This window comes from Orcinus orca, chromosome 3 (genome assembly GCF_937001465.1).
Source record: "Orcinus orca chromosome 3, mOrcOrc1.1, whole genome shotgun sequence".
NCBI lineage: Eukaryota > Metazoa > Chordata > Mammalia > Artiodactyla > Delphinidae > Orcinus > Orcinus orca.
In genome coordinates, this window is record NC_064561.1 from 61,684,079 (window position 1) to 61,704,593 (window position 20,515).

At 40.9% G+C, this 20,515-nt stretch overlaps 1 protein-coding gene across 2 annotated transcripts in view; it reads right to left on the reverse strand.

Moving 5' to 3' along the window:
- Nucleotides 1–935: 935 nt before the first annotated feature.
- Nucleotides 936–20,515, reverse strand: part of STK32A (serine/threonine kinase 32A) — a 122,042-nt gene continuing 102,462 nt past the window's right edge. For both annotated transcript variants that reach the window (XM_012536944.3, XM_033406846.2), the window contains exons 8-13: nucleotides 18,969–19,066; nucleotides 13,551–13,667; nucleotides 11,036–11,161; nucleotides 9,427–9,555; nucleotides 3,229–3,293; nucleotides 936–2,832 (exon numbers count right to left, since the gene is read on the reverse strand). In XM_012536944.3, the coding sequence (XP_012392398.2) occupies nucleotides 2,742–2,832; nucleotides 3,229–3,293; nucleotides 9,427–9,555; nucleotides 11,036–11,161; nucleotides 13,551–13,667; nucleotides 18,969–19,066 (626 nt within the window). In that variant the 3' untranslated portion in view covers nucleotides 936–2,741. The remainder of the gene's footprint in view (nucleotides 2,833–3,228; nucleotides 3,294–9,426; nucleotides 9,556–11,035; nucleotides 11,162–13,550; nucleotides 13,668–18,968; nucleotides 19,067–20,515) is intronic.

A 20,515-nucleotide genomic window follows, 5' to 3' on the forward strand; every position in this document is an offset into this window, starting at 1 on the left:
CCAAACCTGCTCACTTTTCAGATGTTCCACACAGGTAAGGGAGGAAGCTGTGAGGAGAAAAAGATGCCAGAAACGCCGGACAAAAGGAATTAAGAGTCACCCTGTTTTCTAAAATGCTTAGCCCTGAGCCTTCGTTGTCACACACCTAGATGAGATATGTTCCACCCTGTAGGGTAGTAAATTTTAGCCCAAGTTATGGAATAAAACCCAAGGATCTGAGTTCAACAACTAGCAATCATGGTAAGGATTTAAGAATTCTTCTATTTTTTGGAAAACATTTTTGTCCTAACACTCAAAATGTCCAGTGGTGGGAGGTGCTTAAAATCAGCCGTTCTGTACCGATGGATACAATGCTTTTTCTTTTCTAACTTGAAATATTACGTGGTGGGTCTGTAACCTGATGAGGACGGGAAATCCATCTTACCTCTCTAGTCAGTGCATCCATGGTTCTTGACAGCCTGTAAGGGTGCTGTAGGCGTGGCATCAGGTCATTGGAAGTAAAAGCTAGGGATTCAACCTACAGAGGTTGTATTGGGTTCCTAACCCATTATAAACTGTATAGACGTGAAATGGCACAAATGATTTAACTCCCATCCCAATGGAGACCCTACCAATCCCATTGCACTTGGGTGTTTCCCAGGCTCATTTGGGATGATATGTATAAGGTCAGAGCGAGAGAAAGAATCAGGTAACTGGAGAGATGAGGCGACAGCACATCAAGGCTTGAATTGAAACAAATGAAATAAATTGGTAAACATGCAAATGGCCCTGACACTCCTGGTTTCCAACCAGGAGCAGAATCTGGTCACCTCCTTGTAGCTCTTGTCAACCCATTCCCCCTTCTTGGGAAATTGAGCCAGAGTTTGTAGTGTTTGGAGAAAAACATAGCACAGACATATAATATGGGGGAAATGTAGAGAAAAGGAATCAAACAGAACACAAGAGCTGGCTTTTAATTCTTAACAAAAATATGGTTACTCTTCAAGTAGAGAGACACTATTTCACAGCTTTTCAAGGCCAGAAATGTGGGGCCTATTAGCTCAGTGGGGAGAAAACCATCAGTGCTGAATTAAAGTTCAGCACTGGCTTTCTGCCCATGTCTAGTTGCCCCAGTGCAACCTCCCTTCTGGAGAAGTCCTATGTAGCTTGCGGCCGTCTCTGTTACTTCTACCCATTTCCACCTGTCTGGTCTCCCCTGTTGCCAGCTTACTGCCACCCTGCTGAGGCCCATAGTCTCCCTAAGTAAGGACAAGGTTTAGGTGATCTAAGTGGCCAACAGTTAAAGCAATCCCCCACCAACCCTGTTAATTCTTGACTCTACCCAGCAGCATCTGTGAGTTGCCAAAAATAGTTCTTCTGCAAAGATCTGTGTATCAGGGGAGTAGAGTTACATCCCAACTTAGGTGAATTAAACTTTGTGTTTGGCAAAGAAATAAATACAATATAAAGAAAAAGTGAAATATCAATACTATTTTAAATAGGGGATTCTGCCCACCATTCTTGCAGTAAGCACAAGTAAGTATTGCTGTTCCCTTAGTCAGTCTTAGACCTCTCAGATGTGTGGGCATCCCACGGTTCTAAGCGTGTGATTCTAGTTTATAAAGGCACGTATAATCTGTTCAACACTTTAGTGCATCTTTTATTAGCCAAAAGTGAGACCAAAAAAAAAAAAAAAAGAACCAAAAAAGATGACTCGTTTCATTAGTGAAGGGTCTCATGATATTGGGCTTCTCTAAGAAAAGATACTCACCATATGTTGTGTATATTAAAGGAATTTTTCAAGGGTAAATTTTACTATCTTCCAAATTCACCTCACAATCTGACAGACTGTAACTCCCATATAAGATACAACTTCAGGTACTACAAGGTGGTGCTTTCAATGTGACAATGTTCTTTTCTGATGCTCTCCGGACACAGGTCTCTGGTAGTCTTAAGAGGACAATTAGCTCTCAAGGAACACGCTTCTAGAAGAAGGCCAGTGGTGTGCTAATATTTCACAACTGGCTTCCCGGGGCCGGGTGGGTGGTGGGGGCCGGAAAGGGTGGAAAGCCCTGATTTGTAGCATCTGCCAATTTCCACGATATAAATACTTCCACCATCACCAATTTCAACTCTCAACTTCACATCACTGTACGGGGTGCTGGGACAGATGCGCATAGTGGCTCTTACAATTGATACAAGCTGGTACGGTGTTCTGACTTAAGCACACCACTGGAAGGCCCTCATCAATCTGTGTTACTTATAATCCGGTCCCACTCATTTCTTCCTGAATGAATTCCTTACTCCTATTCAGTCAGATTTGGGGATTCTGACCAATTTATGAAGTTTTCTAACTCTGAAGAGGTTCGCTCCATCACCCAGCAACGTCCATTTGTCACAGTGTAATTAGGAGTGGAAAAAATAAATCTGCGTCCAAATATTCCTTTTAAAATAAAAATAGAGGCTGTTTAGAATAACAGAATGGAGAACGGTGGCAGTAAAAAGGCAGCATAGGGCTCATCTAGTATTACGCTCTCGTTTTTAGATGAAAAAACTGAAGCAGAGAAAGGGGGTAAGTAACTTGCTCAAGGTCGCGCGGTGGTGAATCTAGTTCCCGGGAGCCTGGGGACTCTTCCCTGGGTCGTGCTGCCTCCCTCCAAAGGTATTCAGTCATATTTCCTAAGGTGTGTGAGGTGTGGAGAGGTGAGAATTTCTGTCAGCTCTTCCTGACGTGGAAATGTCCCAAGAAGACGTTGAGGACTTCACGGGTTATTCCGGCCATCCTTTTCTTGTGGGTCTTTGGTTTGTTCCAAGGCTTGATTGGCTTGTCTTTTATTAAAGTCCTTTTTGACTCTTAAAAGGAAAAAAATAAAGTGGGTTTATTCATTGAAGTGAAAAAGAAAAGATTTAAGCTTTTGAAATGATAGCATTAAGCCCAACAATTTACAAAGAGGCGTGAGCCAGGGTAACTCTTACAAACATCATTGATTTTAAGTGTTGAAGTCCCCATTCTTCTGCCCTTCCCATCAACAGAAACCTGGTACTAAGCTAATTTACCTATTACAATTTTTGAAATCTCTTACAAGAAAACAAAGTTTCTGTATTTTCCAGATTTTCTATCATGGATATGCATCATTTTTGTAATCAGAAAGGAAAAAATGTTTAAAACTATATTAAGTCTTTGCAAGTTGAATCTGGCTGAAACACTCCATCATTCGCTGAGCTGCTGTTCTTCCAGGGGTTACTCACTTCTCTCGGTTGAAAATTATGAACTCCTTTTGGACAGATTCAAGGTGCTCCTGAAGAAGGCACATCTTCCGGGTGAATGTTGGAAAAAAAATAGAGGTATAGTTAGCAGAAGATCCTCAAGTAGCCAATAACCTACTGAGTGTCTGTTAACTGAGTGGCCCAAATCGAGGAGGACCAGTGTGTCCTCAAAATAGATGCTATCTGAGAGCTTGTAGCAGGAGTGAGACCACAATGAGATTAATAGAGGAGCATATAGGAAAGAAACAGGGAAAAATACATCAACTCTCTGCTCCCCACGATGAGGCAGCAAAGAAGACCTGGGTTATGGTTTACGAGCTAGATGTCTTTCAGCCATTTAGCCCAAGAAACCACGGCTTCAAGGCAGATGGGCACAAGGGTTTATTAAGCTGGTCACCTATTTGCTTCTCATCTCCTGGCCCTCATGTAAAAGGTTTGGAGGTTCTGAAACCAAGTCCCCCTAAAACTGAGTTCCCCTGCCAAGTTTATGATTAATCTCTCTGTCCAAAACTTTATTCCCTTTTCTGTCCTGCCCCTGTCCCCCTCAGGATTCAAAGAGAAGGGGAGACAAACTGAGCAGGACCCTGTGGGGCCTTCCCAGGTACAAAAGTCCCTCTGTGCCCCCGTTTTTCTTTGTAGAGAAAAAAGGCTTTAGTCTCCTAGGCCTTTCCCAAGTTCCAAAGAGCACTGAAGCAGTTAATTATTAGGACAATAGAATCACAGGACTCCCATTTCCTCCTGAAGGGAACTGGATAACAATCTGATGCTTATCTTTGAGTTGTTCTGTAGAAACTCGGACCCCCCAGCCAAGTGGGGGATGGTGCCTAATGCTGACCAGAGCACGTAGACCCCAGGCTGGTTGGAACCAGAGGGTTGAGATTCCCAAAACATCACCCCGTTCCCTCGCCACCAACCAATCAGAAGAAGGTCCATGAGCTGAACACGCATCCTAGGACCCTCTCTCCTAACACTGTCTTTAAAAAACCCTTGTCTGAAAGCCATCGGGGAGTTTGGGTCTTTTGAGCCCATCCCCTCCTCCCCTTTCACCTTGCTTGACCCCTGCAATAAACCTTTCTCTGCTCTAAACTCAAACATTTCGGTTTGTTTGACCTCACTGTGTGTCAGGCACACAAACTTGGGTTCAACAACAGTTCTGCTTGGATTTAACGAGTAGCCTAGAAACACGTCTTCACGCTGAATTCGGATTGACTGTTCCCCTCAGCTGCACTGGGGCTGATTATACTTCGGTTGTGGTGAGCAGCCTTCTTCAGTTGTGACTTTCTCACAGATTTGCAGAGTATTTGCTTTGCTGCTTCACTGTCTGGCTGTCAGTATCTCTAGATGACGTTTCCAACATAATCAGAAAATGTAACCTCAGAGAAATGACCATCATCAGGCCCAGTATAGTATCAGCCCCAGATCAAACGTTTTAAAAGTCTGTAACAAAATACTTCCAAATGACTTCTGATGACGAATATTCTTCTTGAAGGAAAAAGTATCATTCATTCATTTTGTTTTTAAATCTAGGAATTAGAAAATACTAAGTCTTCAAGTACCAGAGAGTTGTTTTTTTTTTTTTTTTTTTTTACCTTTCCTGAACAAATAATTAAGTGTTGGGAGAGTAAACTATAAAAGGGAGAGGACATTTTCAGAAAAGGGGTGGGGGGAAGCAAAACAAAGGAGAGAAAAGAGATTCTGCTACACCTCACTCTTATCCTCAAGTTGGGGTACCTGTAACCCTGGGGGTTTCCAGTATCAGTAATAGGGGACATGAAGCTATGGGATAAACATGATCTGATAGAGCTCCTGGGGGCAGCAGATTTACCCCAAGATTGTAGAACAAATATTTTTAACATTTAAGTATTACATAAAAATATATAAATATATAAAATATTACATAATGTCTTAACACATTTATATAATACTTTATAGAAACATGTTTATGTTTTATATATGTTTGTATTTTATACATATACATGTTTCTATATTTATGTACATATTTATGTATTTATATATATTATAGACATAAAAATATATGTATAATATAAACATAAATACATAAACATACAAAATGTTATATAAAGTTTAACATGAAGATATTTAAAATATTAACATTTTAAAATATTTTAACATTAAAAATCAAGATTATAGTCACTAAAATGCAGAAATTCACTCAAGTTCTTTTCTCTGTCATATAACTCTGTTTTATTTAAACAAAAGATGTAAAGTGCACACTCAGATGAGTTTGTGATACGGCACTGCAGACCCTATGAGTCCCACCCTGGCCCTAAGGGCTCATGTGCCACATGTTCTTTTTCCTCTGCTTTAGTTGGAAAAGTTTAACAAGTGCAGCTACAGGGACAAGTCAACAGCAGTAGTCAGAGTATGAGGGAGAGGAGTGGGGAGCAAACAGAATGGAGGAACGAATGAGTCTTATGTGGTTGAAAAGAGAACTACTGATTAAAAAAATGTTAGAATGTGCTTCTCAGGGATGACAGAGCAAACAGAGATTAGACTGGTGTAAGTAGAGATGGCATCAGAAATATCTGAAGGGTTTAGAGCAGGTGGAAATCTCAGGAGGCAGAAAAAGAGGACTTAGGTCATTTGCTTCCATAGCAGGCAGACTGGGTGTGTGTCAGTCTTTTTGGTTCTCTACTTTAAAGGGGCTGATGAGCAGAGAGGGTCAGTGGAGAACATCCTGGATGCAAAGAAACAACAGAGGCATCTACTGTGAGCATGAACCAGAGTCATGGAAAAGAACGGAGTTAGAAGTCAGGAAGTCAAGTGGAAAAGTAAAACATAAAAAATGGCTAACTTTTTTTTTTTTTTTTAGGGTTAGCTCTTTAATTTTTTTTTGTTTCTGTTTTTAAATTTTTATTTTATACTGGACTATAGTTGATTTACAACGTTACTAACGTTGTGTTAGTTTCGGGTGTAAAGCAAAGTGATTCAGTTATACATGTAGCTATTCTTTTTCAAATTTCTTTTCCCATTTAGGTTATTACAGAATATTGAGCAGAGTTCCCTGTGTTATACAGTAGGTCCTTATTAGTTATCTATTTTAGATATAGTAGTGTGTATATGTCAATCCCAAACTCCCAATCCATCCCTCCCCCACTCCGTCTCCCCCTTAGCAGCCACAGGTCTGTTCTCTGTGAGTCTGTTTCTGTTTTGTAGATAAGTTCATTTGTGTCATATTTTAGATTCCACATATAAGTGATATTCTATGATGTGTATCTTTCTTTCTGGCTTACTTTACTTAGTATGATAATCTCTAGGTCCATCCATGTTGCTGCAAATGGCATTATTTCATTCTTTTTTATGGCTGAGTAATATTCCATTGTGTATATGTACCACATCTTCTTTAACAAAGGCTAGCATTTTGGCAGACATGTACTAATTGACTCAGAACAGTCTATGAAGTAGGTAGCAATACTAACTCCATTTTATAAATGAGGAAACAGAGACACAGGGGGGAAAGGAAAACTTTAGTGCTTTTACTTTATTTAATCACAGCCTGCATTCTACAGCTGTAGATGGTAACAGTCACTGCATACCTGAATCACCTGAAGAACTTAAAAAATCCTGATGCCCAGGCCACACCCCCAGATTCAGCTGAATGAACAAACAAGCCTGATGATGATGTAAGGAGCTGCTAAGATTGACTCTCACATTTTAAAATCCTTGAATAGAGATAAAGTGCTACTTTGAGATGCACCATCTTTCTGATTCTTCTTTGAGGGAAGGCTACTCTTTGTTTTGAAACAAAATCCTTTTTATTTTTAAATGGAGGCTATAAGATTAGGAGAAACTAGAGCAAAATGATGGCAGAGGCAGCTCCAAACCCCCAACCCTCAACAGAGACATCAGAAAAACAAACAGAAACTGTTAGGGCCAACACTGTCAGAACTCTGGAAAGCAAGCAGAGGTTTATAGCAACCAGACAAACACTGAATCAGGAAAAAAGCAACTTAAAAATGGTCCTGGTGTTTAAGGAAATCTCTATCAAAATATTATCTGAACACAAGCTAACATAACAAGAGACAGCAGTGGTGATGCATGACAAGGAATAGCCTTTTTGCAGAATAGTTTGTAAAAGTCACTCAAAAATGCAAGTACAGCCTTCAACAATCAAAAAACAGCAAACCCTAGAGAAGGAAGGGGAGAATCTGATTTCTGGACTTACTGGATTGTAATAGTCAACTAGTAAGTTTTCAACAAAAATACCACAAGGTGTACAAAGAAACAAGAAAGTATGGCCCATTCAAAGAAACCAAATAAACTGACATAAATCATCCCTGAGGAAGCCCAGACATTGGACTTACTAGACAGAGACCCTAAAACAACTATTTTAGGTATGCTCAAATAGTCAAAGGAAACCATGGAAGGAAACCATATGTTAGGCCACAAAACAGGTCTCAATAGATTTAAAAAGATTAAAATCATACAAAATATTTTCTCTGACCACAATGAATGAAGCTAGAAATAAAAACAGAAGAAAAACTGGAAAATTCACAAACGTGAAAATTAAACAACACATTCTTAAGCAACCGATGTGTCAAAATATAAATCACAAGAAGAATTAGGAAATATTTTGAGGTGAATGAAAACAAAAATACAACATGCCAAAACTTAAGAGATGCAGAGAAAGGCAGTGCTCAGAGGGAACTTTATAGCTGTAGATATCTACATTAAGAAAGCAGAAATATCTTAAGGTCAAGAATGGCATGTACAAGGGTTGGGGCAGGGGAAGTAGACAGATCATATAGAGCATGGAAGGCATGGCAAAAGTTACTCACAGATTGCTGTCATCTCTAAAACTTTAGAAAACTTGTAATTAAGATGATGTCCTGTACTTGGCTACATTTGGGGGTCTGTTAACAGAGGAGCCTGCATAGGCAAGCTTTCTAGGTGCAAAGGAAGGAGCTGGCCTGGAGAAGCTGGTTGGTTATGATATGAAGAAGAACAGATCATTAGGAGGAAGATGGGTGAAGTAAAAAGCAAGAAGCAAGATGGGTTTGTGGCATAGCTAAGCATTCCTTGGAGGGCCCTAGAAAACACTTAAGGATGGGAATCTGGTAAGAGGCCAGTTCTGTGGACAAACAGGATGTGGACTTTGGTTAACTGACCGTTAAAGGGTATAGTAGCCCCTGAGGACTAGAGAAATTAGGGACATTGAGGATACTTATTTGTTTGAAGAGCTATTTTCACCACAAGACTATACAATCTTTGAGAACAGAGATGTCAGTGAATGCAGGAATAATATCTCATCTATATCTCTCTCCAGTGTTGAGCACAGAATGTGGCAGATAATAGGGATTCAATAAAAATAGCCTAAACAATTGGATGGGGGGAGGGGTGGAGAGATGGAGGAATGGAGGGATGGAGAGATGCAGGGATGGAAGAATGGAGGGATGGAGAGATGCAGGGATGGAAGAATGCACGACCATTAGTTGAGTGGGTAGGGTGACGGGTGGATGAATGGATGGCCATTAGAGGCAAAATGAATGTTTGTTACTTTACCATCATTATAATATGCAGAACCACATGTATAAAATCCTACTGAGTCCCTGCAGGTTACCGTATTGAAATCTGACCTCGAACTCTGACAGAGGATAATGCAGTTAGTTACAAAATTAATTTGACTCAGCCTGAATTCCAGCAATAGTGCTCACCCATATAAGAGTTCTATCTTTTCTGTGAATAGATACTCCTTACTTCTGCTAGCCCTGGTATCACAAGATTCTGCGTCCGGCAAAGAACAGACACCCCCGTCTAGGGTCTGCTGCTCCCAGTGAGTCCTTGGAGTGTGGCCCAAAACAGCCACCATGTGTGTCCTTTAGAACCAGCCCATTTCCATCATTTTAGGGATGGTCACCTGACCTAGGCTTGGCCAATTCGATTTTCTCCCAGGCGATTGCAAAGTTTGAATTGAGAGCTGGGAGAGGGCAGTAAGGGAATCAAGTTAATGGCAGAAACCTAGGGAGGAAGTCCACCTGTGAAATGTTGCTGCTGGGACCCCCCCCCCAGAGCTGCCCTTTCAGAAGCTGGGGTGTTCAGCTCCGCCTCACATTCATGAAGCAGCCAGTTCTCGTGGGATGGCCGCCCACCAGAAGCTCTCCCACGAATTGCAGCTGCCACGAAGATTCCCACGACCCTGGGTCTGAGAGGACTGCTTACCTGGGAGGAATCACATTTCCTCATTTCCTTCTCCTTCTTGGCCAGGCGCTTCTTTTTCTTGTGAAGAGGCTTGGACTCCAGAATCATTTCTTCGAGCTCAAAGGTGGGGTCGCAATTCAGCCTGCCTTTCTGCAAGGAAGACAGGTTGACTCACTCCTTAGATACCTGTATCTTTCTAAAACTAGACCCAACCGGATAAGGAGAATAACACTCCCTCCTGCAGGAGCAGTCCAAGAATAACCAGCTCGGAGTCCCACTTGAAGTTTGAAATAGTTTATTGCCAACCTTGCTTTTCATGTTCTTTGATTTTGTATATTTTTCTAAACTCCCAAGGAGCCTTCCATGAGTTAGAAAGGAAATCCTATTATAATTATTTTTCTAAAGTTTGCCTTTGGGGCTGTTTCTTGAAGTAGGTTCAAGGGTAGATCAGAATCACCTGAGTTGATTCCCAGTTTCCCCAACCAGACCTGGAGAATTAATGTTTCTGAACACGAGGGCCAGGAAATTGCATGTTTAACGAGCTGCCCAGATGATTCAGATTCACAATTAAGTCAGAGAAGTCTAGGTAGAAGGTCTTTCGAGGCAGCGCTCATTGCAGGGTGCGTGGCAGAGCAGAAACAACAGGAAAGGTGCCTGGATCTCCACGGCGTCACGCATCACCCACGGTGCAAGCGGCCCCTGCTGGACCCTGGAGGGTGGCCAGGTAGGACCCCACCCCTCTGCTCCTCCATGAGCTTGTTATTCTGCCAATCTGCCGACAACTGAATGTGTAAAATCAGGCTGAGGGGAGAGAGGGGAGTCAGAGCGCTCACTTGGTCCCTTGGCCGGAGCTTCTGGGTCTGGCTTTTACCGGCCGACTGCGGGAGGCCACAGATACTTTGGCCGGGTATAGACGGTGGGAATTATTTCGCTTTGGCTATTAGTCATTGTGAATATTGGTCCAGCATAGAACTACCAGAGGAAGAGGGGTGCATGGTAAAGATAAATACCCCACCCCATCCCCAGCAGCTGGCAGTCCTTTGACTCAGAACTCCTTGGATACAAATTTCTATATCTTTGGAATCAGAGAAAACTTTTTTTTAAATTGGCAGATTCCCAGAAATGACTGTTTGTAGGATTAGGACTTCTTTCCATTAAAAGTAAGCCACAGGGGCTTCCCTGGTGGCGCAGTGGTTGAGAGTCCGCCTGCCGATGCAGGGGACACGGGTTCGTGCCCCGGTCCGGGAGGATCCCACATGCCGCGGAGCGGCTGGGCCCGTGAGCCATGGCCGCTGAGCCTGCGCGTCCGGAGCCTGTGCCCCGCAACGGGAGAGGCCACAACAGTGAGAGGTCCGCGTACCGCAAAAAAAAAAAAAAAAAAAAGTAAGCCACAAAACGTGGTTAGGAGCTGGAACTCCCAACATAGATCTAGATTAGAATCCCAACCCAGCTGTGTGACTTTGGTGGCCAATCTACCCTGTGTGTGCCTCAGTTTTCTCATCTGTAAAATAGAAATCTGGGCTGTCTTACAACATTGGCGCGTTATCTAATGAGACCATGTGCATATCTGGCACACAGAGTTAATGTGCATTGAATGAGAGTTACTATGGGTTTGTTAAGATTGACTCACGTTAGGAATAAATCCTGGAATGAGCCTCTTCTGCAAAACTGCGTCCCAGTTCATATCATTCATATATGGGAAGCTTTGAACATCAGACAAATGGGAAAATCGTTGGTCTGGATTCGGTTCCAGTAGCTGCCAATGGAATACAAACACCAAGATCATGAGGAAGGTCAAAACTTGGAGTGCAAAAAAGCATACAGATTCCCTATGAATATTTCCAAGTATAGGATTGAAGGAAACAAGTAGTGTTCTCCTTTCTTAGCCCCATAAACAAATAATATAGATGAGTGGTCAGAATGAATTGTAAGTTGGTGTTTGTAAGTTGCAATGTGGTGAGTGAAAATAGCTTGTCCTACTGAGTCAAACTTATGTGTGATTACTGATTCCCCAACTTAGTAATGATGGGCAAGTTTGTTCTCTAAACCTCAGTTTACCCATCTGTAAAAAAGGGATAATAAGCTATTTCATAAGGTTTAGCTACGATTAAATCAAGCCATGTATGTAAAGTGACCAAGAGAAGGTCTGTTCTTCTTACGTGGAAAATGTACATTGGTTTTAACAAATGAAATTTATTTCACACTAGAAAATTTAGCAGTTTTTACCACTAATCAAAATATACTGGGGTGACACAGATAAGATGTAACTAAGGTTGCTGTGATAGTTCTGGGTTTTATGAACTGGGATTAAAGAATTTTTCCCCTTTAACCACTCCAGAGCCAACATCACTTCAGTCCTGTGGCTCAAATGGAAAATAGCAGTTCCACTTGAGAATGGGCCTGGAGGTGACAGCCGTGGGTCATCAGTGTGCACTTTTGGGAGAATAGCACTGTCTTGGAACTAAGGAAAATTTGCTTATGGAAAATGACCCCCGCCCCCATTCTTTATCTTTGACATCACCAACGGCAATATCCCTATTCCAAAACAGAACACTGGACCCATAGACAAGAGACATAGGTTTTGAATTCTTAGCCCCCAAAGCTCTTTTCCTTGACCAGTTACAACCTGGGCAATTTTCTCTCTTCAGAAAAAAGCCAAGCTCATCCTCTTAGGCTCCTCATTCTTTCTTTCACGTAATTATTCACTACACGTGACTGAGCTCTCACAACAGCTGTCCTTAATCTTGTGAACACAGGCACCTTGAAAAGCTGAGGAAAACTGTGGACCTCATTAATTTAAATACCAAAGTCTACCACCTGTCATACTCTGTGTTAAGTGCTGAGGACACCATGAACAAGTCAGACGTGGTCCTTCCCTCAGGCAGCTTAAAGAACAATGGTCATTAACCCAAGAGTCACACATGTGCAATGTATAATTTAAAAGTGTGAAAAATATGATGAAGGAAAGTTCGTGCTGTGTGATCTGAAAACAGAGGGAGGCTCCCAGAGGAAGTGATACGTGAGCTGAGATCTAAAGCTGTGTTTCTCAAACTATGCAGAAGGGCCAGTTATTTCTCTTTGTTTGTTTGGTTTAATTTCCAACCCACTGAAGTCAATGTGTGGTGTTACTGTGAATGGCTGGTGTAGAACACCACACTGTGTGCAACTTGTGATTTGAGTTCAACATCACTGCGTAGGCTTGGACCCTATCCAGTGAGATGAGTCCATTGACCATGTGCTTTGAGGTATCAGAGGTATCAAGTTGCTATAAAAGTTTTAAAATACTTCTCTCAATTTCTATACATGTCATGGACCTGTTGGAAGTAATTCATGGACTTGAACCAGTCAGTGAATCGCATTAGTAGTACTGACCTAAAGGAGGGAGCTGGAAGAGCTGGGGATGGGAGCAATGTTCTAGGCAGTGAGACTAGCATGTGCAAAGGCCCTGTGGTTAGAGAATGATATATGAGGGTGAGGAGGGGGAGGGCAAAGAGGAGAGAAAGGCAGCTCAAAGCAGTTTGTAGTCAAAAGGGGGACAACAGTCCAAAATAAGACTTGAGGGGTAGTTAGAACCTTTATACCATATAAATAATTTTGATCTTTATTCTAAGAACAATGGGAAGGCAGTAAACTTTGCATTGAACAGATCCCTATGGGGCACAGCAGAGAAGAGAATGGAGTGTATAAAAGTGTACAGGGGCAAACCAGTGAAAAGGCAAGACTTGATGGCAGTAGGACTAGGAAGATAGATGGAGAGAAGTGACAGATCCAGAAGACATTTAAAAGGTCAAATATGAACATGGTGATGAACTGGGTATGCGGATGATGAATGATTTCTGGTTCTGGCTTATATTAGTGGGTGGACGGAGACGCCAGAGCAGGAACGCTGGAGAAAGTCCAGGAAATAATGAGTTCAAGAATTCCATTTGGCACATGGAGTTTGAGATGTCTTTGGGACATTTAAGAGGACGTGTGTGTCACCTTATTAATGAAGCCATGTATTTGAAAGCTCTTAGCTGCAAAACCCACTCTGGAAATGTATTTATCGTGACTGCCTCCAATATTGTAACTTAACTTTTAACTTCAAACCAGAGCATGTGCTTCATTTTTATCACTTCCTTTTGTCATGCATTTGTCCTTCTTACCTTTTTAAGAAGTGACACCATTTCCTGTGACCAGGCAGAAGGGTAAGTCACAAGCGCCGTCTCAAACATGTGTGCAATTTCCTTGCTGGAAGTACTGGAGCGAATGTGATACGGTCTCTAAGGGAGAGAAGTAAGAGTCTTTATTTTTAAAGGGTAAAAGAAAAAATGTTCCTTCGCAAATGCTTCCAAGCTAAATTTTCAACTAGTAAAATCTAAATAGCATTTTCTAATCCCCTCCAGCCAATTGTTGTGTTGCCACATGCATATGTGGTCCACGGTTGCCAGATTTCCTACTTTTAAAAAAGCGTACCAGAAATCTATACATCCTTGTGAAATCTTGGAACTTTTAAAAGTTGGTAACCCTCTGGGTCAAAGGAAACATTTCTGTGGGCTAAATCCACGCCTGAGATGTCAGTTTGGAACTGTTTTATAAGGTTAACTAATGTAAATATTTACCTAAAACACTGGACAAGCGCTCAGTAAATGGAAATTTTTAAAATTGTTATTTAAGTGTTGATTATAAAGAGATTCAGAGTTTTGCCATACACACACCTCTTTTTACTTCTTCGAATCATAATGACTAAGCTCAGGTTAGAAGGTTACCCAGAAGACTTCAACCCCAGTCCCAAATGCGATGAGCTGCTAGTACTACGGAGTGGGGTGGAGAATTTTGTGATGAGGCAAAAGTATTTTTACCTCTGAGAGAACCAGATTCTTCTATAGTCCTAACTTGGGGGAAAAAGAAATTAAACAAAACGGTGGCTATTCCACAGATATCCACTAGAGGGCAGCCTTTACCTACATTGATTTCTCTGTTTCATAAAGGATTCACCCTGGGATTGTCTCTCTTTCTGTGAAGTGAGCTACTTAAAGCTGGGGATTTTACCATCTTCACATTTTTGCCCATGGGACCTAGCACCTAGTGAGTGCTCATTACATGTTTGTTGAATGAACACAATTTTCATATTAGATTAACCAACAATAGGACAGTGAATATGGATATGTACATTTATCAAGTGCCTGACTCTTTCGAGATAATAAATGACCGTGGACCGATTTCTCCCAACTAAATTGGGAGAAATGGAGGAGTTTAATTTTTTCCTTGTTGTAAATCATTATTAAAAGGTAACATAATGTAATTAAGTGTTGGAGCTCTGAAGGCAAAAGGATTTGAGTGCTAAACTGGGTCAGTCAATTTGAGTTTCAATTCCTTCATCTGTAAGATGAAGTTACTTCTGTAAAATGAACCACCTTAGGGGAGTGTTGGGAAAATTAAATGACATAATACATGTAAAGTTCTCAGTAGAGTGGCTAATATATATTAGACATAATACAGGAGAGATATGATTATTGACATAAAAGTAAAAAGGATGGTGGCTATAAATGTAAATAATGAACAGCAAGATGAGTTATCAACAAAGGTGATGTGAAGGAAGGCTTAAGTCTATGCATGGCGTGTCAACCGCAGTTACCCAGGGAACCAGGAAGTGCTAGGGGTTGACTCCCTAAAAGGGAGATTGACCAAACTTTATTTTTTTAATGCAAGGTTTAAAAACCCCTGCCGCATATTTTCTTCCCTCAAGACTGAATAAAGGACCATAGTTAGTTCATTTGTCTGAGTAATGGTACAGTGGAAATAACCCTTGTAACTCAATATCAGAAAAAGAGTGCCGGGTACCTTATCAGCATCATCAATGTTTATTGACTGCAAGCCAAGGGCACTGTGGGTCACTACATGTGATTCACTGCATGTTTACCATTAAGAGCTGGGGCAGGTTGGCACACCAAGTTTCCCGGGTTATATGTATGTGCACATATATTTTTTCTTTTTTCTAATTTTCTTTAATTCATTGATGTCTCGAAACCTGCTTTTGAGACATCTAAAAACACAAAATGCTTTGATAAACTAATAAAGGAACTAACAAATGCCACAAGCAAATGGCTTAAGTATGTTGTGGTTTTTTTCATTTACTTTAGGCCATATGACTGAATATAATATACATATATTTAAATCCTCATGCTCTGTCAACTTGTTCAAAATAGTCAAATTACCTTTGTCTTATACAGTAATGTATGTTTCTGGTTCGAAACTTTAAAATCCACATTAAGCCATCAACAGCCAGAGCTTTATACTTATTCATTTACCAAATATTGATTGAACGCCTACCATGCCCTGCACCTCTGCTGGGCCCTGGGGATACAATGAAGACAGGACAGATGGGATTTCTACAGTGGTAGATCCTACAGTCTACTCAGCAAAACCATAAATAATAAGAGAGACTGTACACACACACACACACACACACACACACACACACACACACACACACACACACACACACATACATCAATGGAATACATGCTATACAGAAAAATTACAGTGTGCACTGACAGGATATAGCAGACAGGTTTAGGGCAGCATATAAATTAAGAATGAGAATATAAAAAATAACCAAGGTGGAAAAGGTAAAACGTTAGATGGGACAAAGTGAGGTGTTGTGATTATAGTCTTATTTCAGGAGTACAAAAGCAAAAGAGCTACAGCCAAGGATGTACAATTAGTGCAAAACGACGTACTTCCCTATCATAAGCTAATACTATGGACAATACAAAATTAGAGAAGACGTGGACCTTGCCTTTACAATGGCAGTGCAAGCGGGGACACAGAGAGGTGACAAAGCAGCTTAAGGGCTATGGGACCATGGTCAGGACAAGATCAGACACCACAGGGAAGTTTCAGGCACATTTCCCTTTGAAGCATATATTTTTCTGTCAATCACAATTTGTAAATGTGGAGGAAATGATTGTTTAGCACCCTTCCTCTGTGGTTTAGTTGTGTTGCCAGTTGTAATTAAATGTTGGTATTTCATTTCTTCAGATTAGCTATATTTTGAAACATAATTACATGCAGGCTCCTTGGTGATTCTTTGTGAGAATGTGTCAGAATCGTTTTGTAGTGACTTGTTCCTCTGTACTTTCAACAAGCATTTGTTATGTACCTGTTGAAAGCTAAATATTGTGGATAATACTAAACTGTATAAAACACTGGCTCCACCTTTAATAAATTTACAGTCTGATGATATAGAAGAGATTAAAACCATAAAAATAGATATATCTGGGGCTTCCCTGGTGGTGCAGTGGTTGAGAGTCCGCCTGCCGATGCAGGGGACACGGGTTCGTGCCCCGGTCCGGGAGGATCCCACATGCCGCGGAGCGGCTGGGCCCGTGAGCCATGGCCTCTGAGCCTGCGCGTCCGGAGCCTGTGCTCCGCAACGGGAGAGGCCACAGCAGTGAGAGGCCCGCGTACCGCAAAAAAAAAAAAAAAAAAAAAAAAAAAAGATATATCTGGAAAAATTTACAAGGGTGATACATTTGCGAAATAGATTTAATCCTAAAATGTAAAATAGATTTACGTGTTCTGATGTAGAAAGTTCTACATTTTATTTTAAGTGGAAAAAAAAAGTCTCAACAGGTTAAAGCATAATTTCTTTTTACTGAAACAACAGTAACTATGTATATGCGCATGTATGTGAAAACGTTATCCTTATAAAATCAGAAAAGGTTTGGAAGTAAATACAAGCTGTTAATTCTAGAAGATGAGATTGGAAGGTCAAATGAGTTTTTAATTTCTTAATTGAGAATTTTCTAAGTCTGTCCTTTCTTAGAAATGATCAATATACATGAGATATAAGGATTCTGTTCTACAATTAAGACACATCCTTAACTTTACTCAAACTTAATTTAGCTATTTCCAAACTTATTCAAAGAGTGATTTTTTAAAAAAAAGACCAGGACTTATCTTAGGAAATACCTTTATAGGCAAAGGAACAAGAGGAAAAGAGCTCCAAGGGATGCCTCGAGACAGGAGGGAGTCCAAAGAGGCTGAAGTGAGTTTGTGAAGAGTCAGGGTCATTCAAATTGAAGCAAAATCTGAAAAGTTAACATGATTCTAACGGGCAAAGAATGCCAAGCTAAGGTGTCTGAAGAGTGTCGGGGAGAAGAGGGGTGGGTAAGGCAGGTGAAGGGTGTGTGTGTGTGTGTGTGTGTGTGTGTGTGTGTGTGTGAATATAGGAGGCATTAGGGAGTAACAGCATTTTTTTTTAACATGAAGTTATATCTGTGCTTTACAAAAAAGAATCTGCATTCCCATGTTCATTGCAGCATTATTCACAATAGCCAAGGCACAGAAACAGCATAAATATCCATCAACAGATGAACGAATAAAGACGTGTGTGTACATGATATACATATATATATTTATACACCCACATATATACATATATTTATAATATATACTTATATATGGTATTATGTATCTACACATCATATTCATTATATATGGATAAATTATAAATGAATAATGGAATATTATACATAACATATAATATATATCCATATACAATATATATGAATGGAATGTTATTCAGCCATAAAAAAGGAAATCCTGCCTTTGCAGCAACATGGACAGACCTTGAGTCCAATACACAAACTGAAACAAGTCAGACAGAGAAGCCAAATAACTGCATCATATCACTTACACGTGGAATCTTAAAAAAAAAAAAATTCAAACACATAGAAACAGAGAGTAGAATAGTTGCCAGAGGTTGAGGGTGGGGAAAATAGGGAGAGGTTGGTAAAGGGGTACACACTTTCAGTTGTGAGCCGAATGAGATCTGAGGATCTAAGTGTAACATAGTCACTATAGCTGATAACCCCGAATTTATATACGTAGATATGAATTCAGCAACCTAACAGTAACTACGCTTCACCTTTCCTAAGCAGAAAACGAAAAGAAAAATGAATCTGACAGTGTTAATACATTGTCAGTTACATCAAATCACAGGGAACTACCACGAGGTACAATAATATGGGAGGGAGAAAAAAAATCTTTTCTTAGCAAAATTCTTCCTAGGCATTTTCTTAGTTTAAGAAATGTTTCTTCTAAAAGGAAACTACTCTAATTTGCCACTGAACCCAGAACTCAAGAGGCAAATGAAAGACAGGAATCCAACAAGACAGGGCATGAATTGTGTTGTATTAATAACTCACACTGAATCAGAGCCCTGGACTCTGACTGCAAAATTATTTTCATTGAACAAACAAATATATTTATATAAGATATGGAGTGACATATATTGATTTTCCCTCTCTGGGAGTTAATAATATCCCTATAATTCATTTAATTTTATCTGCATAATTTAATGCCAACTCACATGCTTGGCCCCATATGTAGGAGAGTGAATTAATTATGGGTGGAAGTCCCAAGGGTTGTTACCAGCATCACATGGCATTGTTGCTTTCATCTCTGAAACAAACTACTTGACTTTTGGCAAAAAAAAAAAAAAAAAATCAATCCTTTCACTGTAAAAATGAAACTTGCTGGAAGAGTAACTAAAGAGAAATGTAATTCTACTGTACCCGGCCTCTCAACAGCTCATATGCTGTCACTCCCAGTGACCACCAGTCAACAGCAAAGGAATAACCTGCTTCTCTTCTGGAGTTGAACATCTCAGGTGCTGAAAAACACAGAAGAGTTAGGTCAGTTTTACTCCCTGAGACATTAACAAATCTATCTTCCCAACATGTTCCTCCAAAGGCGAATTACCAGGGAAAAGTGTACCAACACTTTTATGTGCGTTTATCGTCCATTGCTAGATTGCTCACTGCAGGCAAAAGTTTCTAATTTTCTAGTCTTTCTCATTCATCACCAACACACACAGGCATACACAGCCCTTAATGGACAAATTCTTCTCTGACTTAGAACATGCACCTATGAAAACTTGGATCCCATCAGGCCTCAAATGTGTGGCTGACTCTGAAAGCAGGAAGGCTGAGAAGAGGTTATATTCATTGTCTTGATTTGGAAGGGTTGTGATCAGGACGTAAATTTGTATTACTGCTGCAAACATTGTTCAGAATTTAGCTGCAACTACATGGGATTGACTCTCCATCTCAGCGTCATCTGGAAGAGGCAAAGGCAGCATTTGCAGACTGTACTGGGGCTGAGGGAGAGGAGAAAGGGTGGGACACTCTGAGAGAGACACGGTTTTCCATCACTTGTGGGGCATTGACCCTTTGTCCCATAGTTCTGTGAATTGGCTCCAGTGGAAGGCAGAACCTCAGTCAATCTTACCCCAGTGGAGACCCCTAGTTATGAGTTCTCTAACACACTGAGAACCTTCTACCTTCTACACACCCTTCCAAGAATGTACCTAACTCCTGAGGGATGGAGTGGGGAAAATGAAGTACAAAGCAAGGGCAGGTCTCTTCTCTGTTTGCTTGTCCAGTACCGAATCTGGCATCTAGTGTCACTCAACAGAAACTGGTTAAAAGAAGGAACAATACTGAACCAATCAATCAAGCCCTGGTTGCAAACATTAGCTGGAACCAGGCTGTCTGTGTTCACCAACTGCCTTCACCACTTATCGTGACCTTAAACGAGTCAGTGGGCTGAGCTTGAGAATCTTCATCAGCAAAATCAGAACAATGAGAAGGCAGTTCCTACAGAGGTGAGAAGCTAAATGAGATAATAATGCATGCCAAAATCTCAGCACAGTGTCTGGCACCTGGAAAGGACTCAAAAAACTAGGCACTCTTCTAGAGAGGCAAACATCCATAATAATGGGAATTTTACCTAGCCAAAAGTTGCACACTTGACCCAAGCCTCTGGTTGTAAGGTGCTGGCTCTGGACAAAGGAAATTGGTGTGATGTGGGACCTCCATACAGGTTTGCCCTGCCTGGTGCACACACTTTCAAGGAAAATCCTGTGGGCAACATCCAGTTAGAGAGGTACAATGTTGACATCCCAACGTCCGGGATTGACCCAGACTATAAAAGCCCTCCATAGCGGAACTAAGGAAGCTTCATTCCCTGGTGGGTTCACCTTTCATGCGTCACTGCATCCTTTCTGCAAGTCACAGCTCCCCGTGCAATTTGGGAGATAATGGTCCTGAACCCACGGTGC